General features: G+C 43.4%; 1 protein-coding gene and 1 long non-coding RNA gene across 3 annotated transcripts in view; one reads left to right on the plus strand and one right to left on the minus strand.

The window, feature by feature from the left end:
• Window positions 1-4,094: 4,094 nt before the first annotated feature.
• LOC8041306 (meiotic recombination protein REC8 homolog) overlaps window positions 4,095-26,531 on the minus strand; it is a 136,204-nt gene continuing 113,767 nt past the window's right edge. For both annotated transcript variants that reach the window (XM_040222932.2, XM_042287358.1), the window contains exons 19-21: window positions 22,371-22,423; window positions 17,952-18,122; window positions 4,095-5,657 (exon numbers count right to left, since the gene is read on the minus strand). In XM_040222932.2, coding sequence (XP_040078866.2) covers window positions 5,539-5,657; window positions 17,952-18,122; window positions 22,371-22,423 — 343 coding nt within the window. In that variant the 3' untranslated portion in view covers window positions 4,095-5,538. The remainder of the gene's footprint in view (window positions 5,658-17,951; window positions 18,123-22,370; window positions 22,424-26,531) is intronic.
• Window positions 6,779-17,695, plus strand: LOC115316017. Its single transcript, XR_005718149.3, has 3 exons — window positions 6,779-7,053; window positions 9,979-10,069; window positions 17,617-17,695. It is a non-coding gene; the product is annotated as an uncharacterized LOC115316017 (long non-coding RNA).

Raw genomic sequence — 26,531 nt, forward strand, 5'->3', positions numbered from 1 at the left:
GTATTTCAATGTGCGAAAACGCCCGGTAATTCGAACACTTAAACGTTCGCACCGGTTAATTAGAACATTCCGCGCGATTGACCATGCCCTCAGGAGCAGGCTAACTCAAGCGGCGCCTCTGACCTGGCTGTGTCGTCGTCTCCAGTTCCAAGTAACCATGACAACCGATCACGTGGCGACTGTGAATGCTGCTGTGAGCGATGCGGTGCTCTCTTGCATGGTGACGGTGCTGCACCACTGCTCTTCGGCTCGTTTTCGGCGGGAGTGCAACAGTTACATTTCTTGCCTTGCACTCGCACGTTGCTGCAGTTCAACGTGTTTTCGGTGGGCGCGCGATCGACGTTATCTCGATTCCAAGTGTCATGGCGAGCCAGGGCACGTATTGTCCACCAAAGGACCTCAAGACGAAGGTAAAGATACTGCAAGAAGTTGACCAACAGGGAAATAGCGAAGAAACACAGCATCATGAAGAGCACTCTATCAGCATACATAAAGAACAGGGAGGCCATCTTCGCTGGAGCATAAACCCTTCCAGGAAGAGGCTGCAAATGTCAGCACATCCCCAGCTTGAAGACGCTCTCGTCATGTGGATAAAACAGGTTCGTAGCGAAAACCTTCCACTGAGTGGGCCAATAATTGCAGCCAAGGCGATGGAGCTCACAAGCACGATGCCTATTGAAGAATTTTCGGCTTCGGACGGGTGGCTGTCGCAGTTTAAGGAACGTCACGGCCTTACTTTCAAGACCATGGACAGAGCCGCATGCGAAGAGTGGCTATCCGGGGAGCTGAAGCCTAGGATTGCCTTGCATCCTCCTCGCTCGAAGACGTGTTTAATGCGGACGAGAAGGTGGTATGTTACAAATCGCTCCCGAACAAAACAATAACTTTTCAAGGCGACGACTGTGCTGGTGGGAAAAGGAGCAAAGAAAGGCTTACGGTGATGGTGTGTGCAAACGCGACGGACATGGAGCGATGCCGGTTGCCTGGGATTGGCAAAGCCACTAAGCCTCGCTGCTTCAAAAGTGTGAAGACACTTCTCGTCGACTACTTTTCAAACAAATGGCATGGATGACCATGAATTTCTTTTCAGACTGGCTCATGCGCTTGATAAAAATTTCCTTTGAAAGGCCGGAATATTCTGCTTTTTGTAGACAACTGCACAGCGCACTACAGTGTCCAAGGCCTATGTGCGATTCACTTGGTGTTCCTACCGAAGAACGTCTGTGCTGCAGCCAATGGATATGGGTGTCATATCCAGAACTTAAAGACCTTGTACCGAAGGCACATCGTCCCTTTGCCTTCGTCATTGGTGAAATAGATGTCCCGGAACTCGTCACTCATGTGTTAGCTTAGTGCACTTGCTCTGCCCAATACAGCGCTGCACGTAAGTACTCCATTTAATGAGCTTTCGGTAATTCAAGCTTCGTTTAATTCGAGTTTGAATTAACGAGATTCGACTGTAGTATAAAAAACCCTGCACAGAATGTGTTGGATCTATGTATTGTTAACGTCTGAGACGTAGTTTCGAAAGTTGACGCTTCAGTGGTTCCAGCAGATGTTTGGCACGATCCGTTTGTAGCAACAGTAAAATTGCCGTTTCAGCTTAAGCCTGCATACAACCAAGTGTCTTTCGACTTTAAACAGCAAAATTATCTGGGTCTTTACCATCATTTCACAAACATAGATTCGTCTCCGGTGATAACAAACACTGACGTAAATTCAGCCTGTAACGCTTTCACTGACATTGTAACAGATGGTATTCAGCGTTTTATTCCACTTAAGATGAGGAAAAGGCAGAAGTTTCCATGGTACTGGTTTTCATCTGAACTGAAATGTACGATGAAAGAAAAATTACGGTTTCATCGTCATTATAAACATGGCCACAGTGATGCTTGGTACACGAAATTTAGTAGGGCGAGGGTCGAAGTAAAGTTTCTTTATCAGAGAGATAAAGAAAACTTCATGAATAACATCAAGAACGAACTGCTGAAAAATCCTAATATTTGGAAGTACAAAAATAAGGTACTGGGCACAGAAGCCAGGTTCATTATGTTGTCAAATGGTTATGGCTTTTATTGTGACCCCGTGTTGTCGGCGAAATGTTTTCGTCATACTTCTCAAGTGTATTTTTGTGTGATAAGCAGTCTGCGAGCTTAGACTCACAAGCACTTAATCATGTTGTTGCGAAAACTGGTAGCCCCATTTACTGTCGATCACACTGTAGTGCACGATTGTATTAGACGTTTGAAACCTAAACTTTCATTGGGTTCCGATAGCATACCAGCATTTATTGTTAAAGGTTGCTCTGATGCGTTTGTGCCTGTCTTGACCTACCTTTTTGACTTGTCTATTCAAAACTGTATTTTTCCAGAAAAGTGCAAGTCAGCTGTTGTGGTGCCTATTTTCAAATCAGGGGACTCTGCAGATGTTAGAAAGTATAGACCCGTTTCCTTACTAACCACATTCTCGAAACTGTTTGAGATTGTGGTAGAACTTCACCTTTCTAGCTATTTCAAAGAAATATAAACCTCGGCATGGTTTTGTTCAGTCTAAGTGTTGAAACTAACTTAGCTAGTATTTGAGCCATGGGCTGGTCGACGCTATTTATTTTGACTCAAGTAAAGCCTTTGACCTTGTGCAGCATGACTTCAGTCATATCTGTCCAAGCGCATTAACAATGTTTGTGTTAACGGTGTGTTGTCGAGATCATACATATCATCCGGCGTTCCTCAGGGGTCTATATTCTAGGACCGTTGCTGTTTAATATTTTTGCCAACGACATCTCTCTTTGCATAAACATTCAAATCTGCTGCAGTTCGCTGATGATATTAAGATCTTCAAACAAAATCACATGTTCATTGTGACAGGAAGATATTACCGCAATTTCATCATGGTGTCTTCAAAATAAATTATGTCTAAATGCCAAAAAAAAGTGTTACCTCCTTATCAAGGAAGAAGTGCACGCCAGCTTTTCTTGTATAAGCTGGACAATCGACCATCGCGATGCGAATATTGCGTACGTGACTTGGGAGTTTTACAAATCGTGTCAAATTTGGTCAGCTCTTGCTTGCGACTTTTAGGTTTGTTTTCACGTATTACCCATCATTGTCTTGGCTTTACACATTGATTGTGCCCTCAAAACTGGAGTTTGGCTCTGTAGTTTGGAACTGTCTGGGTTTGACCAACTCTGATGGCCTTGAACGTGTGCAGAGAAAGTTGGCACGCATTGTTTGTGTTACGGCCGCCGGTTTTTTTTGGGGCTACCAGTCCATGTTGATCGACTAAACTTGCAATCACTGGTGGCTCGTCGAACTTTTCATGATTATGTATTTTTGTATAAAACTGTGCCCTAGGCTTGTTTCTCTGCTTTCTATACATGTCCCTCAAGTAAACTGTCGACACCACAACACGTTTTACGTGCAAGACATATGTTCATTTTCCCCAATTTTACAAATACAGAGCAGTTTTAATGTACTGAGTGCAGTGGTTGACGTTTTCGCGAGTGAGCGGGATTTTAAAAGCACACTAACCATTCACATTTACTAACATCAGTGTTCAAGTTTTATATGTACTCTGTCATTATGTGCACATGTTTTTTTTTTTTCTTTTTAAACTGTATGTTGCGCGTGAGTGTGTACCACTACTAAGGCATTGGCTGTTTCTAGTACATAAGGCAAATAAATAAAGAAAAATAAACATATTGAAATAGTTGCCAATTTTAGTAAATTGGCCTCTTGTTATATATTAGCTGCGACATTTCTGAACTGTTGGTGTTCTTTGATTGGTACCATTGGTACAAGGTGATTCCACTCTTGTGGAATCACCTTGTGAGAGGAAAAATATGGAAAAAGCATTAGCTCTGCACATTGAAATTCTGACCTCATGAACATGGTTTAATTTGGAAGCCATGTTTTTTCGAGCAATGGGACATGTGCCTGCCAGCACTCACAATGGACACTGTGCCCCACTAGCTACATATTTCATCCTAGGCTGAAAAAAAAGTATGTGATATTTTACAATCTAATGTCGGTCTTAGCAGTGGTGGTTACTCGTCAACTGTAACAATCCGTTTTAAAGAACCACACCAAATATCGTTAACTGCAAAAGCAGATTTATTTATAAATGTAAAGCTGTGAAAACTATGTGCTCCACAATTGTTCTGCAGCAGAGCACATGCACAGTGAAAAACATTAACGCGAGTGCTGGCCTAAAAACAGGGCCCTTCGGCAAAGTACAGATAAATTATGGCGCACAAAATATTAACCAATGCCTGTCAATGTTTCCATGGTTTGTGACTGTGCAAAACCAACACAGCACTCTCAGCAACTATCATAAAAGAGCACACCAAAGTGTGATTGTCAAAAAAAAACAGCATGCAGTCATGAGGTGAGGTCAATGAACATGCATAAACTGTAAAATGGGATTAAAAGCAGTATGGCAATCCTTTTCCACAAACCACAAAAAAAAAACTACTTTTTTTTCAAATACTGAAAAAGGGAACTCAGTACAGCGTGGACAAAATGAATTGAACGCACTTTAAACTTACCACATAATTTGGTTTCTTAACTTATTGCACTGGGATTTAATTACTACAGAGGTGCCTGAAGTTCGTGGAAGCTTTCGCTAAAATTGTGGAAAAATTGGCTCACCCGAGTAAATCAAGAAAAACCAAAAACTAGGGTTTCCCTTTACTACTGAAAAGTATGTGTTACTGTGGCGCTTATTTGGGTCAAATGAAGTGAAGAATATTGAAGCCAATTCTATTTTCTTTCCATTTCACAAATTTTTTAATTTAAGTAAAAGCCACAGCGGTTTTTTGACGATTTTCAGATAAGATAGATAAGGCCAGTTTTTATTTTCTTTCTTTTAACTCCGGAGGTTTCACGTATTCATACTCTAGATTAATGAATGCACCAGCTTAGAGCAGCTCTGATAAGTTAAGAAACCGATTTATACGGTCAGTTTAAAGTGCATTCAATCCATTTCGGCCACATTGTACTGCAGGCTGCCAGCAAAAGCTTGACAACAGAAAGAACCACAAGAGCTTTCCCGCAAACGAAAAAATAAATTGGATAGAAAATTTGTGGGATGAAAACATTGCATGCAAGGCCCAAAAATGTGATAAAGAGGAGTGCCCTTTTGCACTGGTCATATAAACTATGCAGCGTAGGACAAACAGTGTTAACATTTGTACTTTGTGAGGCAGTCAGTTTGAGCAGAAAACGGAAACGAAGATAAATGACTAGCATGCACCGCTTGGCGTGACTGTCCCCTTTGTAAGCCACATGTAATGCGGTATATTCCAAAGGCACCTTGAGGTAGGCAAGAATGTAAACTTTCAGCCTTACACACAGCTATCATGAGAGTAAAAAAATCTATCCTACCAGGAATGATAACAAATGTGACTAGCAGAAACTAGCGGTTAGCAAGTTTGGCAGTTGCGAGGTCTTTCTTTGTGGCTGCCAGAATGGCACACCCAATGGTGTCTGTCGAATTGGCAAAGCAGTCCAGTTGGTGGGAACGGCCAGAGAGCTGAAGCTAGAGGTTGTCTGGGAAGGGCAACTCTGGCGTCTCCTGGTCCTCCTGCTGCCTCTCGATGACGATCGGTCCGTAAGGCTGGTCTTGCGACAGGTGCACCAGGTTCCGCTTGTGCATCCCTGCGCCATCCGAGGGTTTCACTGTCAGCAGTTGATTTCGTGTGCTCACACAGCCAAATCGCCTCAATCAGGATGCACACAAAAGATATGAAACTAGCTCATATTTCACTGTCACTTTAATAGGTTAGTATTGACCATCAGAAAGAGCAACTCGTTCCACACTAACCAAAACATCAAGTTCGTAACGCCAATATCTGCAATGCGTCGTTATTATTATTATTATAAACATATCATAATGTACTTGAAAAAAACCAAAAAAAAAACACCATTGCAGATATGTTGCTCGCGCAGTTGGTGTTGCTCAAAAGATACCCCTGTCCTGTGGCAAGGTGTAAACAACGGGGCTCGTACATTCAACCGCATACTGCAATTGGTGTGGCTGTACTCCCTAGCTATATATAGTAATCAAATATTGGCCAAGCATCCTAACAAGACTGCTGAAGGAATCCACAAAGCATTTTTCATTCCGCATTACGGACCCAACGTTTTTGTTAGAGTGGAATGAGTTACTCTTGATAAGTATTGTTAACCTTTTAATCAGACTGGCACATTTCTTTGACAAGGTTGTACAGGATGGTTAATGGTGCCTGTCTGGTCTTCTTTGTTTCTTACAGAGCATTACAGAGGGGTGGGGATTTGGGAATACAAACGTGAATAGAGTAATAATTAGCTAGTGCAGCCTTAAACGTAATATCATTTACTGTCAGTATTCGCGACTCCAGCTCGTTGCTTGCCCCGTCGCAGTGGTAACGGGAAGTGCTTTAGTGAGGGTCCCCTATCTTTCTGCTCAGCGGGCACGGCAAAACTGCTCGCAATTATGGCTCTCCAACAGTCACTTCTCAATGGGCAAACAACACTCTTCACCAGAGCGTCAAACCGGAACCAAAAACTAGAACCAAACCGTTATTTTTAGCCGAACCAGAACTGAATAACCAAACCAAAATCTTCGCCGCCATCTTGGAACTGAACCGGAAAAAAATATAACAGTAACCAATTCAAAACAGTTCACAGAATTTTTTTGTTGTTGTTTGTATTACAAAATGAATGTTCGATAAATAAAAATTGGCAGCTGTATTTATTTGTAGCGATCAAATTGTCATGTATCAAACTGCAATCAGTGATGTGATTAGTCCGAGTCATTTCGGAGCAGCTCTTGGAGCAGCCAAAAGTCAATTTTGGAGCAGCAAAAATAACTTTTGTAGCATCATTCTTATTCGTACCAATGCAGACATTGTGAAGATCAATGTGTCAGCATGTCCAACTAAAAGGCAATGTCTACATTGACTTCTCACTTACGTGCAACCCTTAGTTTGCATCAATTGCACTGCAGGAGGGAGTCCCTCAAACACAAAACTAGCGTTTCGTTGCGTGGAGAAGCACCAGACACGGTGAGAAGGTGAGTGAAGAGGGATAGCACAAACTGATGTGAATGGTTATTTTAGGTACTGAATCTCACTGAAATAATACAATAATATAGAACTCATAAATAACGGTTCCTTCGAGTTCTAAAGGTTGTAACAAAACAGCCATTTATAATTCAGATAAAAAAAACAAAGAACTTGCCATTTGATTATGAACATCAATTATATTGCATGTGTAGAGCTTCATAACAAAAACGGCATGGGAACAAAACTTAAAAAGCAATCCCGCCGAACTCATTAAGGTTGTTTCCGAGCTTCCATTTAATGTTCCTGCCAACTTAGCTCTAATTTACTCACATCTATATGAAAGTGATAGCTAAACAAATTAGTTGGCATAAATAAATAAATAAACATACGAAAGAGAGCATCTAAATGTTCTTGCACTACCGGAGTATCCTCGCTAAATCTCAATATGGAAATAGGTACAGCCAAGATATTGTAGTATAGCATACATATGAGCCAAAGTTACATTCAGGAACTGTGTCACATCTCGCTCTGGAGCAGTGCTTTCCCCTCAGCACGGTGTTGCACTGCAGCGAAGCAAAACACGCAAAATCGCAATCCTTATGTTGCGGTTTTCGTATCTCTGCAGTACACCAGTGCACGAGGAGGACCGCACTCAACCACACTAACTAATCCTCTAGCAAAACAGACGATTGCGAAACTTCCGAGTACTGTCAGCCTTTCATACGAAATGCGATCGAATAGTACTTTATTTCAGACGATAGCCAAAAGTTCTGAGAATTTGCATAAGCATATCGTAGCGGCCTGGCTGAGCAGCGAGGCCTGAGCTATAATATTTTCAGTATCATTAAAGTGCAGCGTTGCTCCAAAACTAAATTTGGCGCAACGTTGGCACAAACTTTTCACATTTTGGTAAAATGTAGCAGGATGTAGCAGGGTAAGCACTTTGGCACAAATGGCGCAGCAATCACATGTGCAATGTACGAGAAATTGTGGGTTTCCGTGGCACTCTTTCATTGGCACTATGATTAATCGTGTGTCATGCGGTCATGTGACATGGGATGTAAAACCACACTGTGTTGTGAAGGTTCCACTGCTCCACATCTTTGGCACAGACCAGAAAGCGTGGCCCCAGAAACTCTTTTGTTTGCAAAATCACTGCTGCCAGAAAGCGCGTTTTCGTGGTGCCAGACGCTCGCGCCGTTTTTCATGACGCTGCGCTAAGCAAGAATATTTTGTTTTTCGAATATATGACTTGCACTGAGCGCGAACCTTCTGCAGTGTGCATTATGCACAACCGGATTTGATTTTCTCAGCAAGAACAAATCGGAATGACCACCAACATGATGACTTAACGTGCAAACCATGTTAAACATTTAATAAATTCAAAGCAGCGCGCAAAAGGACAAAGAGAAAAGCACACAGCTTGACTTTAAAGTAACTTCTTGTTCCAGCTGTTTTTTTTTTTGTTTTTTTTTTTCAGTAAATGTTTAGACGAGCGCTAAACTATCAACTAAACATTTATTGAAAAAAAAACAAAAAAAAAAACAGCTTGAATAAGAAGTTACTTTAAAGTCAAGCACCACCGTACAATGATGACGTGTCGCTCACCAGGCATCGACAAAATCTCTCTTTTTAATGTACGTAAATTGAAGGCCATAGTTGTACTCTTTTTCTTTATCATTTTTTGATACTACCGTTTTGTTGATTCTTTTGTTTGATTTTATGAAGCGTACATGTCATTCCGTACATGCACAGAGTTTCACACAACATAAAAAAGATTACCGGCAGATACAATGTTAACATTGTCTTTTCTGCGCCCTGCATACTGGCTAAGATATGTCTGACGATGACTACAAAAAAGAAAGTTATGTGCTCCAAGAAGCATGCAAGCCAATATACTGACTGTGTCACTATTGTCAGCTATGAAATACCGCTTAGTTGCGGGGGAAAGTTTCTATAGGACAAACAGGACGCTGTTTCAATGACAGGGCAAGAGAACACAAACTATCTGTATGCAACAATTCGGGGGTGGGGGGGGGTCATCTGTCTGAGCATTGTAAGCGTTGTGGCTGCGAACTGCTTTTGGAGTCAGCGACCTTCTTGAAAAAAGCGAAAGAAAGCCAGTGTGAGAGATTATAGAGGCTTTCTTTATTAAAAAAAAAAGGAATGACAAATGCGTCAGCGTACCATCGGTTAGCCTAATAGATAAGGAAGTGACTTATCTAGATGGGTGTCTGTAAAGTGTTTATTGGCTGTGGGCATTGTTTGATATGTAAAGGGTAGATGAGTTGTGCATATAAGCGTTGAACGGTTTTGCGATAAATCAGTTGAGAGTTGAGCATGTCCCTGTCGTTTCCTATCGTCACGCCTGTTTGCACTTTTCAACCTTATACCTATCATGGACTAACTAGCCCAAACCAAAGTTTTATTAATCTATTAATGTTTTCTGGCATAATTTGTATGTGCCACGACTCCAAGAAAAGTCGCTGTCGGTGGTTGGTCTCAACGTCAAAAATGCGGATGTTTTGCACCCCTGGTTGAACTTGCGAACATCGTTTTGGTGTTGTCGTATGCTCTCCCGAATATTCTTGGTTTGGCTGATGCACGTGGCTGGGCAATCCAAGCATGAAATCTTATAAATGGAACCTTGTGATCTCTCTTGAAGGGGACAATCTTTTGGTCATGGCATAAGCCGTCCAAGTGTTGATGTTGGCTTGTGGGTCGTCTGGACCACCTCTTCAGCCAGCACACGTGCCAGCGCTTCACTTATTCCTGGCACATAGGGAATGCTAATGTGCGCGGTTGGCCGGAACTGCACGCTACTTGCCTGTGGCAGCAGGTGCTGATGATTTTTGTTCATGCGACAGGCAATGTAGTGAATAAAACTTTTTTGAGGTCAGCAAAGACGGTTTGATCTTCTTTTCTTCTGTCAGCCTCAGTCCAGCAGGTAGTCCTTGACCTGAACAAGATCATCCCGACTACCGACGCCTTATGACTGGTACGATGGTTGGAGTCAAACTGGAGGTAGGTATAACGTCAGCTCTTCATTTTATTTCTTTATGAGTACATCGAGAAAAGGCAAGGTGTTGTTCTTTTTTCGTTCCACAGTAAACAGAATGGCCGGCTCGATGGAGTTGATGAAACCTGTTCACTTCGGATGTATTTAGAATAGCGAAGCAGTCGTCTACACACTGCAAGAACACCTTGGGACATGTGGCGAACGACTGCAGCGCCTTTTATTCAATGGCTTCCCTGCATAGGTTTGCCGTGGTGACGGAAATTGAGCACACATTGCAGTTCCGCTTGCCTGTTTGAAGAAGTCCCCCTCGAAGCTGAAGTAGGTGCTACTGAAACAAAACTCAAGGAGGCGGCAGAGTTCATCCACACCCCTCTCCTTCAAATCGTTGTCTTTCTCGGGGGCGTTTCTTGTGGTGGCAACTGCCAGAGGAACCCGAATGCTCGTAAAAAGCAACGTTGAAAGATACCACACTCTCCTCAGCACTCACCCTGAACTGCGAAACATGCTCCACAAAGTCGCTAGAGTTGAGCATGAAGGTCGTTTGTCCAACGAAAGGAGAAAGTGTGCGCTGGAGATCATTTGGAAAGAGCACGCAGCGATGAGGTCGTGAAGATTACAATGGGCTGGAAAGGAACAATAGGTTTATGGATCTTGGGCACACCACAGAATCCCGATGCACATCCATTCCTGCAGAGAAGTCGCAGGTGGCGGTTTCTTGATTCTGGGTGTTTCTTGAAAATTTCCGCCAGGACCTTGTTCATTTTTGCCTGAACTTGTGGCACGGGGTCTTTTTTAAATCCTTCCTAGGCAGAAATTTTGAGAAGATCCGAAACACCTTGCTCGTAATTAGCCTCTCAGTCTAGGGCCACCGTCGAGTTTCCCTTGTGCACAATCTTTTCATCCTCTTGAAGTGCCCGAAGAGCTCTTTGCTCTTCTCAAGACAACTTGTGTCATGGATGTTTTTTTTAATTTTTGATATGATGCTGATCACTTTTTGTCAAATTCGTTCGCAAGCGCTTGGAGCCAAAAGCGCGATGCCGTCTGCTAGAGTGGCAACTACATTCGGCACATTTGGCCTTGTTGAAGCCGTGACCCTTTGCTAAGACCTCGACCCCACAAGGCAAAAGCTGCCTGGATGAGAGGTTTGCGACAAACTTTGATGAGTCGACACCGTGTTTGATTTTGTCGAGTAGGCATCGAAACGCAGGGTTCCCAATTAGGGCCTGCTTTTTAATTATTCCACCCAACCAGACTGATCTCAGCCAAATGTTCATGTTCAAGTCCTGTCAGTCTGCAATAATTTCCAGTAAAAGTACTTGCAAATAGAGCTTTTTCCGTTTGTTTTTATGCAAAAATATGCTCGAGGTGACCACAGTAAAAAAAAGAAAAAGATTGAGCCAACGTCTGGGCACCATCAGTATTCTGGGGACATTCAGTGACTCTAGGAATGCTAACTGCAATTATGGTTGAGGCATAGATGGGATAATTAATTAGGTAAGCTTTTAGACTGGAATTGTTACAATAGATTTTATGAAATAAACATAGATGAAAGATTGTACGCCGGATGGAAAGGAGGGGTAAAGAGAAATTGCATTTCATTGACATGACACTTGACGTACGATGGTAGTATGAAACATGCTGACCGGTTCTTTAAAAAGCTGATATAGAAATTTCTCTACTAGCATCCCAGTCTGAGCGTGCTAATTCGAATTAATACTTGGCCTTATAAAGTAATAATTTTAGAGAAGATGGGGCTAAAGAAAATTTGTGTCCGATGTATCCAAGCATGCGATTAGTACCATAATTTCTAACATGCTCGGTACAATTTTTCCACGATGGGTCAGAAGCAATCTGGACACCTAAGTATTTATGAGATTATACGATTTCAAGAAGACTATCTGACAAGTGGTAGAGAAGACAAGCTGTGGTTTTACGGGAGATTCTCATTTCGTCACATTTGATATTTAATTTCATTTGCCGAGAATCGCACGAGGCAATGAGAGCAAATCGTCAACTTCTTGTGCCGCATTCTGATTGGCTTTGATTGGAAAGATAGTGGGTAGGCATCAATGCCTTAAGGGCTACCCACTATTTTGTTTTCAATCAGCATATAAGAGCCTGGAGTTCCACCATCATCGCAATTCCTGCGCAAGAAGCCGACCAACTTTCGCTCCGCATAGCCTGAATGTCCGATTGAATTATGGAAACAAGGCAATGCATTTTGTTGGGAAAGAAAACAAGTAGCTAGTCAGTGCCGAGTTTGTCTTATCTTGCACTTTTAGGCAGTTTTATTTATCCTAGTTTGCATATCTGACTGACCGACTGCGTAATGACCACTTGCGACTGTTTATGAGACGGCACAGTGGCACCATCTTTCGAATGGCCCTGGTGACAAAATGCAAATAATCGTCGAATGCCTCGAGTCCCGAACTACAGTTGATGCCAGGTTAAGAACCTAGTAGATGCATCAGGCGTGAGCTTTCTGCCTTTGATAACACGATGTGCGCGCAGCAAGTTTGCCAGAAGGTAAGAAGGGCGTGTTGGAAGCAGAGCATCTGTTGGGTTCTTAACGTACAACCATACAGACTGAAGGTTTTGCGTTATTTGCGAGATACGTGCTATCTTTGAGAAATGGTCACTTATAGCATTGTCCCAATTATTAAGCCAATGGTAAAAGAACGATGCATGACAGAAATATGTGTAGGCCAACTAGAAGCAGGCTGGGTCTACCCAAGACTGCGTTATCTCTTTGAAAACAATCACGGGCGGTCATAATGCAGTTTGTCACAGGGAAATGCAAATGTGTAAAACTGCCTTAAAACACACACAAAAAATTTTTTTTTAATATTTAGATGGGACATATTATTGTTTGTAAATTTTTCCATGACTGAGCAATATTTACGTTGGGGGCAATTTAGCTGGGGGACTCTAGGTCCTGTCCAGTGCTTAGCTCTAGTCGGAGACAGGTCAAGAACGAAGTGGAAGCTCCTCCCACCTCTTTCCACTTTAGTAGAGTGAATGCTGGAGAGAAGGCGACCTCCTCTCCACCTCCACTGAAGTGGAAAGGGGTGCGAGGAGCTTCCACTTCATTCTTGACCTGTCAGCGACTATAGCTAAGCAGCTTTTCTCGGCTCGCATTGGTTGGAGAAATGATTGGCATTTGAAATGTTTGTCGTAAAAATGTTTCTCTGTGCCATAATAGTAATTTTATCAACAATAATTTTAAGTCTGAGAAACAAATTTATTTATTTATTTAAATACCTTAAGGACCACCTTGGGGGTATTACATAAGGGTTGAGTAATAAACAAAAAAACAGGTGACAAAAGCTCATCGAGAAAAAGCGCATAAAAACAATTCAGACAAAACATCAAAGTAGACAAAAAATATATACACAAAATAGTTACGCACAAATCTACACTACGATAGCTAATAAAAGTTGCTAAAATTTTGTTGCTTGGAGTTGCAACAATGTTTGAGGGAAGACCATTCCAATCTATGGTAGTGCGTAAAAAGAAAGAATTTTGAAATGCGACTGTTCCCACTTTTGGGCATACTACGTCGAGGGTATGGCACGTACGACGATGACACGACACGACGATGACGGAGGCACGGGCTGTAATGAAACTTGTGAAAAAGAAATAGCCTAGCAAGCTTGCAACGTCCAGAAAGGAGAGGAAGACTCGCAGGGATTGTGAGAGAAGAGACGCTCGTGAAAGAAAAAGAATCTGAGTAAACGAAATGTGATGCACGGTTCTGGACCGGTTCAATGTTATTGGTGAGCCTGATGTGCGTCCCAGATGGCAGGTGCAAACTCTAGTTTAGGAGGGACAAGGGATGAGTATGAGTGGGTGCGCTGCTCACCCCGCGCCTTGCCGCGCGCTGCATTTTGCGGCCGCATGGATGAGCCCCGCATACTTTGATGAATAAAAAATCACGTTTTGAGCTGAAAGCCCCGCGTCTCGTCGTCGCATCCGCATGTGCGTTTAGGATGGGGGGGGGGGTACTGACTCGGGTGCTTGCGGAACCCAAGCGAGCACTCCGCGGAACCCAGTTTGAGAACCCATGTCTGAAGTATGTAGTAAAGAAGTTTCGGAATGCTTATCATTTTGGATTGTTTCGATCTGGATGAGCATCGTGGTGGCGTGTGATTGTGCATCCCTACTGCATGAAGCACTTGAAGATTCCAGGCTAGCCGTTCTGCATTGCCTAATAGCGAGTTTGTTTCACACGCACTGGCACCATTCGAGTTCTTTCCCAGAATGCATCGCACTCGCGGAGTGTCCCACGGAGAACCGGCCACCAACGAACTTTCCAAATGCACAGAGTGCAGAAGACTGATGCTGTCGCCATCTATGTTGTAGAAAGGGTACCGATCTCAGACCAAAGCTAGCACCTTTCTGTTCAACGTGATGGATGGGAATGCGAGAGTGCAGTCGCTACTAACGTTTATCCATGAACGTTGGTCGCTGCAACCTCTTGTTTTTATTTGCAATGACTTCAAGTAACTTGGCTGTCGTAGAGATACTTACAGACGGCGTAAATTTCCGCAACCAGCTGACTACAAAGCAGCTGGGGTTTACACTGGAGAAAACTGATGCTGTCCACGCAGAAGCTTGATCTGTTTGAGCATGGTATTATGCGTGAACCACTGAAATGCTACGGCTTAAAACTAGTGTGATAGAATTTCCAGCAAAAATTTCTCGTGGGACTTTCGATTTCGATTGTAGTTACAGGTGGATCAGATTTTCGCTTTGGTGAGGGCGTCGAGAATGAGAGCTTTTTCAAACAAAGTACGACGGGGCAAGTAAGCTGACGTGCAAGTAGGCAGGCGAGCTTGTTGAGGATAGACATAGTAACCGTGGAGCTAGGGGATAAAAAGGGATGAACAGTTGGAGTTTCGTGTCTGTCCGTCCCTTGTTGTCCCCTAGCTCCAGGGTTAATGTCCACAGATTTCTGCTGAGGGAGCTTTGTCGACAAATGTTAAATTTTTCACTCACACACGAATGGTGATAAAGATTTCGGGAGCCGCTGATGCGTTTGTTCTGAGCATTTCTTCATACACTCATATATTTCGGGGTCTGTATGACAACAGAGCAACTAAAAACTTGCGAACAAAGCATGGGTTGTCAATTGCTTGCTTCATAAAATAGCAGACGCTCACAATTCAAGGTCGCATTTGATTCTGTTGCCTGCGGAACACGATTTCTATCAAAAAATCTACTTTTTTTTCTTTTCGGTTCCGCTGTACGAACGACACATTGTAGCAGACGAACCCTCGTCGTCTGCTCCCGCTCCTTGCCGGAGCAAGGCACCCCTTATTGCATTTTGGCGCATGCTCGATTTTCTTGGTGCAGCAAGTGCACGCACACGTGAGGTGCCGCCGCTGAAACAAACCCGCTCCATGCTGCGAGCGGGCACTTGTGGGCACAAGTGCCGTGAAACAAACTCGCTAAAAATTTCTCATCTACAGCGTAGAGACATGTCGCCTCTCTAGATGGTTGACAAGCATCTTGCTGTCTATATATCCACCACTACAGTTTTAGGACTCTGATCTTTCGCCTCTCCGACCCGTTGTAGATTATCAGGAATTACTTCAGACTGTTTATTAAAAAGTAAAGAACTGTTGTCAAACATTAGAACAATTATTTATAGGCAGGATGCTTCCATTATATGCTTGCCAAAAAAAATTGAATCGAAAAATAAAAGGTTTTTAGAGGCGGCTAATTGGTAACCGAAAAAGTGAAGGCCGGAACCCCCAAACAAACTAAACAGATTTGAAGAAAAAATAGTGACCCTAACCGAATCAATATATTTATCGGTTTCAGTCCCTGGCTTTAATAGACCCCTTCGAAACATACACCCTATTACGGCCGATTTGAAATTACTGCAAAAGACACCATAAAATGTCAGGTCTATCATTTGTATACAATTTGTTGGAAGTGAGTGTTTTATCAGTTATAGACTTGCCAGCTTGTTGGTGTTGTTTGTGCACGCAACTTTGCAGTATTTTCAGATCAATCACGTAAGAGGGCACAATTTTTGAAAGGGTCTATTGTGCATCATGACGCACATCCACCATGTGAAAAAATAACAAGATAGAAAAGCTGGAAGGAGTGCGTATTTATTTTGCTGATTGTTCTACTTCGCTAATTACGCACATCAATAGAGGCTGACAGACGCTTGTATTGGACCGTGGCTCGTGCATGATGGAACACTAGAACACTGCTTTCATGGATGAGTCTTGCGAGCGTTGCACAAGTTTTTAGACGGGGTGTAAAAGCAGATGGGCCAAGGCAAAAACGGATGCCGACGCGCAGCTTTCATGTCCACATCTTACGGTCATTGCAGACGATGACGGACGGTGTTGGAATGGCGGATGATACCGGAGGCTGCCACGCGTCTGCTTGCACGACAAGCCGGCCGTGTCAGACGCTGGACTAGACGCACTGGATGTCGCGAAAGAAAGACACTAGGCTGGCGAGCGTGTTCGGCCAAGCAGCCGAGCCAATCCAGTAATAATGGGCGGGGCCACTGGTCCCTGGGTGGGGCTTAGAGCGGGCTGTGACCTCCACCTAAATTGTGTCTAACAGAATAAATAGTGCGCAAACAAATTTGTCAGTTTTATTCGTGAAAAAATTACAACAAAATATTGCCACGCGCGTCGCTGAGCAAGCGCGTACGTGGCCGAATGGTTGCCGTGCTTGGCAGTGGCGTTTGGGTCTGATTCCCAGCGAGCGGAACATTCTTTGATTTATTCTTTCTACTTGGCGTTCTTGCAAATTCGAGAACTTTCTTGTCTGATCGAGTGACAAATGTTCTACGTGCCAAACTTTCTATGCCAAATGTTCCAGAAACCTGCGTGGCTAGAAAAGGGGCTCCGCGTGGCAAGCCAGAGTTAGTCTCGCCTCAGTGCTCGATCCTGCTGTTACGCCCACGGCGCCTGCGACGCTAGCCCTTTTTCTATTTTGTTTTGGGCACAAGTTCACCCCATTAAACGTATCAGTTTCCTCAATTACTCTTTGTTTCGCCACCTCGTCATTTGTGACCATATATTTGTCCCATCTACTGTATTTACTCGCATAATGCACACACTTTTTCCCCGAAAAATGACGCATATTTGGGGGCTGCGTTTATTAAGCGGGGTAAACTTTTTGCATTTACGCACTTCGTGCAAACGTCATATTAGGTGCCAATATGACATGGAAAGGTACTGTGGCACGTCTCCACTGATGGAGGTGCACCCATGGCTGGTCAGGGGCGTACCACAGTAACCATGCTTTATAATTTGCGAACCCTTTTAGGGCGCTTTCGGCGTATCTTTTGCCGAAAAAAAAGTGCCCTACGAAGCTTTCAGCACGGGGAGCGACGCGACCGTTCTTAGGTCCAGCCACTTTCCCAATTTCACTGTCCGAAAGCGGACCACAGGTGACGACATTTTTGTTGACATCAATGCATCTGATAGGTGAAGAATGTTCAGGGCTCGGCAATCCCTTGACCCAAGCTTCGTCGAGTGTGCACGCCACTCTGTTTCACGGTTGATCACTTCCGCAGGTGCTTCCAGCCATTACGAGAACAGCTTGGCTTGGCTTGACTTGGCCTGACCGCTTGGTAGCAAAAGAAAATTGGCTTGGTGAGTTGGACGCAAATCGAGACTCGTGCAGCCGAAAATTGGAGGTGCGTTCATTACGGGAGGAAAAAAAAAGTCCAAATATTGGTACCCGCTGTGGGGGGTGTGTTCATTATGCGAGTGCGTTCATTATGCAAGTAAATACAATATGCCCTTAACGGAACGGAATACAGCTGAGGATCGTGATTTTCTCAAAACGGAGTGCACACTACATGCTCACTGGGAGGAGATGACGATGCAGGAAGCCACGGGCACTCACCGAGCAGGGTGGCGAAGGTGCGGGCGACCTCCTGGCGGCAAAAGGCGTCGGGCGTCACGAGGCGTTCCATGGTGCACATGCCGTGTGCGTCGCAGTTCCTCGCCAGGCGGTTCCACACTGCGCCCATGGCTCCCTCCTTCCGGGCGGCGGACGGACCGGCTCGGGTCGGCGCTGGGAAGTCGCCCGCGTCGCTTAGTGTGCTCTGTCGGCACTACGCCCATTTGGGCAATAGTATGCAATCGTCAACCGCTCTACACCGGTGGCGGATCATGTGTCTCGTCTCGCACCGCCAACCAGTTCGCAAAACGCGCACGCCTCGGGTGGCGGGTTTGAATCCCGGACAAGATGCCTGCAATCCGACGGAGGCTCGACGCACGACGATGATTTCGGTTGTGCGTCGAAAGATCCCCGGGTGGTCGAAATTAATCTTCCGGCCCCCACCAGGGCATGCCGATGCCCTTTGTTGGTCTGTGTCAAGCCCCCAAATTTGACCTTCGCAATAAAGTGATTTTGAAGCACCTTCCGGAGCATAAGCACAGATTTCATTTGCATTCATACCACTGCCAATATCATAATGGCACTATTTGAACCCTTAATTGAGTGGACAGTTGATTTCGATAGGCACAGCCTGCGTAGGCGCAGTTTCAGACACTGCTGGCGGCTAAATTGCTGCTTTTTCTGACTGTATTTTGGATTTCATGTTGTATGTGTTTCTTCAAGGACATTAGGAAAGCATTGTTTCATGTTTGAAACCAAAAACAAACTGTACACCATTTTTGTTGGGTATGCGCACGACAGAATGAATGCGACTAGAATTATATTTCACGAGTTTTGACAGCGCCACCTGTGTTAATCGACAAAGTGCTTAGCTATCGAAAATAATTTATACCAGAAGATAACCGAAAGGCACGCATATTTCACGCGCACAAATAAATTCTGCTTATTAGTGGACAGGACTCGGACATAAAATTTATCAACAATCTGTAAGTACCACGCGTTGCAGCCAGGGATGGGCAAAATACATGCAAATATGTATCGAAATACAAATACAAAATACTTCGTCAAAAATGTATTTAATTACAAATCTAATTACATTTCCAAAAAAGCATTTAATTACAAGATACAAATACAACCAAATGTATTTGGTCTCTTCCAAATACATTCCTCAAAATTTGCGTCAGCGACTTCAGGGCACCTGCAACAGGTTTCTGGGTATCTCATTTTAATTTTGCATCACACACTCGGGAGCTAGTGCGCAAGGCTCTAGTAAGGTAATACAAATATAATCACACAAAAAATGTAATCAGCTTGGACGTAATAGGTGAAAAAAGTACAGAGCTTCAAGCAGCTTTTTTTGTCGATCCCATTTTGGTATAGACCAACAAAGAACCGAGACGACCAAGACACGCAGCACTAGCTAGAGAATTTTTTATTGTTGCAACTCGCACCAGTTAAGAAAATCTGGACGACCCGCGCATTTAGAATGTTCCAGGTAAAAATATGGATGGAAATCAGGCTGCAAAGCATCACAAGTTGTCACAGGCACTTATTTAGCCAGTCTGGCTGTGAACGTCGATTTCGTCACTATTCTTGCCCTGGACTAGCACCGTAATCACAAAGTTACTAAACGCTTGTGCTTGATTGAGAAACACTGCATTCGGTGCAGAACGTAGTTTTCTTCCTGCTCTGGACAGTGACAATAAATTTGAGGGATGTATTTTCGCCCACAAAATTGTATGTAATTACAATTGTATTTGAAATACCCACGTTTTAGTATTTATAAATACACACGTCAAATACATTACCCAATTTGTAATTAAATAAAAATGCAAAATACACAAAGTATTTAAAATATATATTTCAAATACTTGTAGTTGAAATACTGCCCATCCCTGGTTGCAGCGTTATCCAAAAAGGATTTATTTGAGAAAGCGCTGAAATAACAAAGCTCTACAGTGTCGAGGACAACCGCATCTTAACGAAAGGACCGAATCTAAGGGTTTTAGGGCGCGTTTTGGAGAGAGCATCCATTTTTCATGACACAGGAACATTTGCTACGAACCCGTTGCAGCTATTTTTGGCCATGACTGAGAGTATAACAACCACAGTCTTTTGGGTTTTTTTTTTTCAAAAACTATGAGGAGCGCTTTCACCTTAGCATGCGGGTGCACTGGGCAAAGCAAGATACTGTAAACAACTAAATTTTCACAAGGACCTAATTTTCGCGAATTTCGCGAATCGCATACAATTCGCGAAAAATAGGTCCCACAAACAATTTGGGCAATATGTGAACGCTACGGAAGCTACACTCGATTCGCAAAAATTACAACCCGCGAATAATGTCAAATTTTCAGCTTTGACCCGATTCGCGAAAATTTGAGCCCGAGAAATTTAAGTCGTTTACAGAATGCAAAATTGCAACATCTACTATGCAGTTGTCGCTTCACTGCAGTATGCGGTGACAAGTACACTAACAATACTAGCCATTCCCTCAGAAAAGAGCATGAGAGATGTTGCACAACTTGAGCGTATGTTTGATATGGAAATCAAATTGAATACAATGTTATTTTAATTGATATCCGAAAGTTTGGAAATGCACACTAGCCTATTGTAACGAGGCCCCAATTTATTATATCAACTAATGGAGCGAAAATAAGTTTTGGCACTATGTTGGCACAAATTCCTCACATTTTGGCAAAATGTAGCAGGATGTAGCGAGGTAACTGCGCCAAACTGCACAGTTTGACACTCGCATCATTGCCTTTGGCCGTTAGTGCCACCACAGCCGCCATTCGGTAACAGCGCCAGTACCAACCGGTCACTCCTTCATATCGATTCCAATTGTACGATGCTCGCCAAACTTACCATGGACGTGCCAACTGCGTCTCATCTTGCGGGAGCGTCGTCCCGGAGGCAGCCCAAAAAGTGCCATGTGACGTAACGCTCCATGGAACGGCCCGAGGAAGGCCACTTGCACAAAGCCAAAATCGTGACGAGAGAGTGGCTGAACGTGTACATTGCCCGGGGGGCAAAACTGGTTCTTAGTTTTCTGGCCCGGTCGAGATTTCTGGCTCGAGCGGCCTCTTAATTCCGTGAGGGCCGTTCCAGGAAACGCAATGTGGTGGCTGCCCCCGGCAAGGCGCTCCCGCGAGATAAGACGCGTGTTCCATATGAGTGTGGCAAGCACTGTAAAATTGCACATAAAGTCAAACAAATCCTTCCCAGAATATGCTGTCCCAATTTTGGGTACATTTTTCCAAGTTGTGCAACGGCGCAAGAGGTTGAACAGCTTTTAGGGTACAGAGACTTTGCCAATGCAATGTAGTGTCGATGCGCTGAGCCAAGCACTTCCATGCATTATTGTTTACTCAACAAAGTTTATAGAGTCTTGCACCGCTTTACTGGATGAATACTGAGAACAAGAGGACTTGTTTGAGATCGTTTGAGGACCCTCGAACTCACGTTAACGAAGCAGTGCACACAAAAACCAAACGAAAGGAGTACATGGGACGAGCGCCGATTGGGGCTGTACCTACCACATTTTCCTCACCGCAGTCCACAGGAGCAAGTTTTGGTTGAAAAAGAAAAGATTTTCCTCGGATGCCTGGTGCATAGCCCACACCCGTTTCATTGTTTGCAGGCAAAAACATGTTATACACTGCACACCTTGAGAAATGCCTGCTTCATTAACTCGCAAAGTAACTCGTATTGCAAATAAACTATCATTAACATACTAAGTGCTTCAGAAAATCCGTAACATCTCGTAATAATGATAGGTCTGAAAAAAAAAAAAAAAAAGTAGGAAAAGGTGTATGAATTTTCACCGAAAAATGAAGGGAAGTTTCAATTTTCAATTGAAACTTCCCTTCAACCTTTCACTGTAGAGTGTCAAAATGCGAGTTCCTTTTCAGACAGTGCTACGGATGGCTGGACGACAGATTTATCTCCTAAACTGGAAATGCCGAAAGCTTCCCAAACTTTTCTGGCAAGTTTATCTCAATATACCCAATAATTGTGGCGCCAAAAAATGTTGCCGTTTCAGTTGAAAGTCATTTTTTTCCATTTCAGTTGCAAGTCGGCACGTGTTTGTCCCATGTTCCTTTGTTTTGTCCCGTATCTTTGAGTGCCGTCTTTTTGTTTTTTATCACGTTCAACGATTTTTGTTTAGCTCATCTTACCACTTGGCTATAGATACTCTACAGTACGCACAACTTAGACTTCTAAATGCGTATAGTCCACAGACTATAGTTGGGAAAGTATGGTACTCCTTCGGTTAATGCTAGTCATAAACCAATCCGTCCACATTGCCGCTTTCAACTGCTTTTGAGATGAAGCTGCTCAGTCTGTGCATGGCTGTGAGTGCAGCCAGAAGACCGTGCCAGTCTATGTCTAAGTCACACAACGAGCAGAGCGACATACTCTCATGACGAGCCTCCTCTTGTTCCACAATGGGCTCCATGGAAGGGGGACGCCTGCAGGTGAAAATTGGAATGAGCGTTGGCAACAGCAACCAAGTAGGCTGGACACAAAACCGGCAGCTGCGACTGGCAGATCCCAAGAGGTACCATCGAGTGGCTGCTTTCTGAACTTAGTGAAGCTTTCTAAGTTGCAAACAAACCTGATCAACGCTCTGTTCCGTCCCAAATCGATACACCCAGTTCTCTATACCATTTGAGAAATAGTATAGCGAACTTTGTTTTTCTTATTTACTCGCTCGACTCATTCAAACCCAGCATGTAGATGTTGTTCTTCCATGCTCATCTTGAACCTGCAATCAATATCACTAAACATTTTCTCAGATTAAAAATATGGCATAATATAACAACGTGACGGCTCATTTTTTGTCGGTTAAAGGTAATTTCTCATCTAACCTTCACCACTACACTAAAGCTAACAGAATGTTTTCAAAGCAGTGTTATTATAAAAATATCATTATTATGAAGCGGAAAAAAGAAAGATAATTGCCCTAAGTTACAGGAAATATCTTTTTGTACCTTTTGTTTAGAGTAAAAAGTGAGACTTTGGGATACAGTTCAGTTGCATAATGCAAAAAACAAATTAACTAAAATCCTCTCATAAAAGTATTGTCAAAACATCCATAAAACAATGACACGTAACCAAAAAACAAGAATACTGGGAATTTTTAATGTGCTACTTTTTAATAGAAAGCGACGGAAATGACTATTCTTAATTTGCGAGGCAATATTTCGTACTGGGAAGACTTCAAAATCGTGGTGTTGGAAAAGTCCACAATTATTTTTAGGTAATGTTCTCCATTTTTTAATGTGAAACATTCTATGGCCAGCTGTTCCTGACTTCCTGAAGCCGGATTAAATTCCCCTGCTAGATTTAGTGGGAAAATTTAGGTCATCTGACCTCCCGTGACGTCAACATCAATTCAGCCCATAATGCAACGTGCGCAGTGTTGCATTATGGGACATCACAAACCTACACACCAATTCAGTTTCTTTGCTAAATTTAGAGGGCAAGTTGAATTGGTGTATACGTCTGTGATGTCCTATAATGCAATGCGCGCAGTGTTACAAAATCATGTCGCATGACGTCATCTTCCGTGACCTATATTCAGTTTCCCCGCTAGGTTTAACAGGAAAATTGACGTCAGGTGACTTTGACGCCAATTCAATTTGCCTGCTAGATTCAGCGAGAAAATTGGTATCACGTGACCTTAATCCCTTAAGTGCCACTTCTTTTTAAAAAGCAACCTAAAAATTAGTGATGCACCGAATCTGCCGAACTTCAGATTCGGCAAAGTTCGGCAAATGCCGAACTTTTGAAGGAAAGTTCGGAAAAGATTCGGCAAAAATTCGGCAAGTGTCTGCACTTGCGCGAGAACGCAACGGAGCCATGGATTGCAAATGGACGCCGTGCAGTCATGCGGTTACCATCGTGCAGTGTAGTACAACCAGCGGTTATGGCGCGGTGTGGAGTAGACAACACGGTAACTGTGCGTTTGTGAGCGAGTGTGGTCCTCTTCACTATTTTCTGCCTCAAGAATAGAAGATCGATCAGTAATTTATGCAGTCCACTGCACAAGTGACAAATGATGTGGTGCATTCTGAAACATTGGCAAACAATTCCTCTAAAGCACTCCTCGCAATTATAACAATTCTGTTTTCGGCTCAGGAGTACTGTGTTCCAAAACAAAATAATATTGTTTTTTCAATTAGTGTTAAACTAAACACAGAACTATAATGCTCGACGTAGGCACATCCGACTTTCCTAACTCTCCCTATCTTCCGAAACATTTGTATGTGTGCTAACACTAGAAACTGGCATTTTAAAGGTTAAAAATGACCGCATCTCCAAGTGGTGAATGATGTTGATTGGGGCAAAGCTCTGGTGGTGCTGATGATACTGATTTTATTGTTCATAGATAGTTCTGATGGTACTGATTTTTTTTTATTGCTCATAGGTAGTTAGGGTGACCACCTTCCTGCCGGTGGAATGCGGGACACCCTGATTGGGGGAGGGGGGGGTGGGGGAGTAAGAGGAGGACGGTATTTTCACAACTCAAGAAATAAGTATTAAGGGAAATTCACCAACGCGCACACCCCGAAATCCTGTGCTGTCCGAAAGCGTATTATACACCTGAAAATTGTATGCGGCAATTAAACTAAGATAAGTTTCACTCACAGTGATATACTTTTGCTTATTTGTAATGGTAAATATTTTATTAAAAGTATCTAAGTTGAAAACATAAAGACCGACTGCACCAGACCCCAATGCATCAAAAGGAAATAAACAACAGTAAATATTTTTCGGCTTATTGTTTCCTGTCGATACTTACTCTTATATTAACATGCTCCTACACAAAAATAAAACCTTATGTTGTTGTTGTTTTGACCGTTGTGAGTTGCAGGTTTTCTGCCTTGTGTTGATGTCTTCAATAAAAAAAAGCTTTCCACAACAACCCTTTCGCATGATACAGTATGATTTGCAACTAATTACAATAATTTATTTTTCAGCTTTTGGCAGGCAATTTTCGCTTGCAATATTTTGCCATCAAGGGGAGAGGTACAACGGCGCATGTGCGTCATTTTCCTGCAAGAACGACGGTTGCTTAGCGCAGTGCTAGGCAAGAAAATGACATACCATCGAGATTCACAAATTTATCAGAGACCTCCGCGGTTCCCCGTTGCCCGTTGTTCGGAAGTGCCATAATTTGCGCAGTGAATGTTACGACAATGTGAAATGCGGGACATTTGGAAGATTTTGGAATTTCTTGCGGGACGCGGGACACGAGCCCTCAATGCGGGACAGTCCCGCGAGTCGCGGGACGGGTGGTCACCCTATAGGTAGTGCTGAGTTCCGGGTTGCGTTTCGACTTCATTATTACTGCTTTATGGTCGGTTCATCTAGCGGATCAGCTTGGATCCGCTAGAAGCCGTGGGAACGCATCTCCACCGCTTAAGTCGACGGTCCATGTCAGAAAGAGAATGTGTGGTATGGATCGTGGTTATATACGAAGTTGAGCATTTGACCGCAGCGCCCTCTCATCTATAAACGTTGAGCCAATGCCATGCAAAGTTTAACGCGATTATATACGCATTTGACCGCAGCGCCCTCTCCTGTATAGACGTTGAGCAGCTACATGCAACGTTTCCTCCATGACATCACCAGCTCTTGAGTTACTACCACATCTCGGAGCCCCCTACTCGTCCCGCAGTCGTGGCCGAGTGGTTAAGGCGATGGACTAGAAATCCATTGGGGTCTCCCCGCACAGGTTCGAATCTTGTCGACTGCGCAAACATTTTTTCTTTTTTTAAGAAGACAGATGGGATGGCAATCAATGTGAGCACGGACGTCGGACGGACAAGGCTAGACCCTAAGGAGCTCCGCCCCTAAAACGAGACGTTGCGAATATGGGACACACACTTTCATGCAAAGACGTCAAGTGACTCAAATCGAAAAACATGCATATTTACAATAATATTGTTATCTCTTCTGGTGAAGGCTCAGCAACCGTTGCATTCGTTTTCGTGCACAAAGTGGTGACTCCCAGAGAAAGCAAGAGTGCAGCGTTATTGCCTTCATTGTAACAATGTACACCAAGGAGGTTGATGTTACACACAGATGCAAGCTTGCGCTGATGATGCCTCAAAACCGCAACCCTCGTAGCACGATTTGTGACTGCGCCACGCTCGCTTCTACCCAACCTCGTTGTCATGCCACTTCTGCAAGGAGTCACTAAAATTGCCAGCAAACACACAAAAACGACACCGATACAATTATCTTGTGGAATATCACCTTATTTAGTAATTACTATGTCAATATGCATTACTTGTTGCATTTAAGTTAAGAAAAAATACACAAAACCTTTTTCGTCAGAAAACACGAGATATCAACGTTAAGTCTGGTAACAATGTATTTTTGCCGAATATCTAAAAAAGTTTGGCAAAAGTTCGGCTTTGCCGAATCCCAAGATTCGGCGCCGAACTATCGATTCGGCAAAAGTTCGGCCCATCGCTACTAAAAATGCTACATATTTTTATTAAGGAGCTTAAGTCTTCTAGTATAACAGATCAAATTTCAAAAGTTTATTACGCAAAAATCAGCGGC

The sequence above is a fragment of the Ixodes scapularis genome, unplaced genomic scaffold (genome assembly GCF_016920785.2).
Source record: "Ixodes scapularis isolate PalLabHiFi unplaced genomic scaffold, ASM1692078v2 PGA_scaffold9__187_contigs__length_104089568, whole genome shotgun sequence".
Classification (NCBI taxonomy): Eukaryota; Metazoa; Arthropoda; class Arachnida; order Ixodida; family Ixodidae; genus Ixodes; species Ixodes scapularis.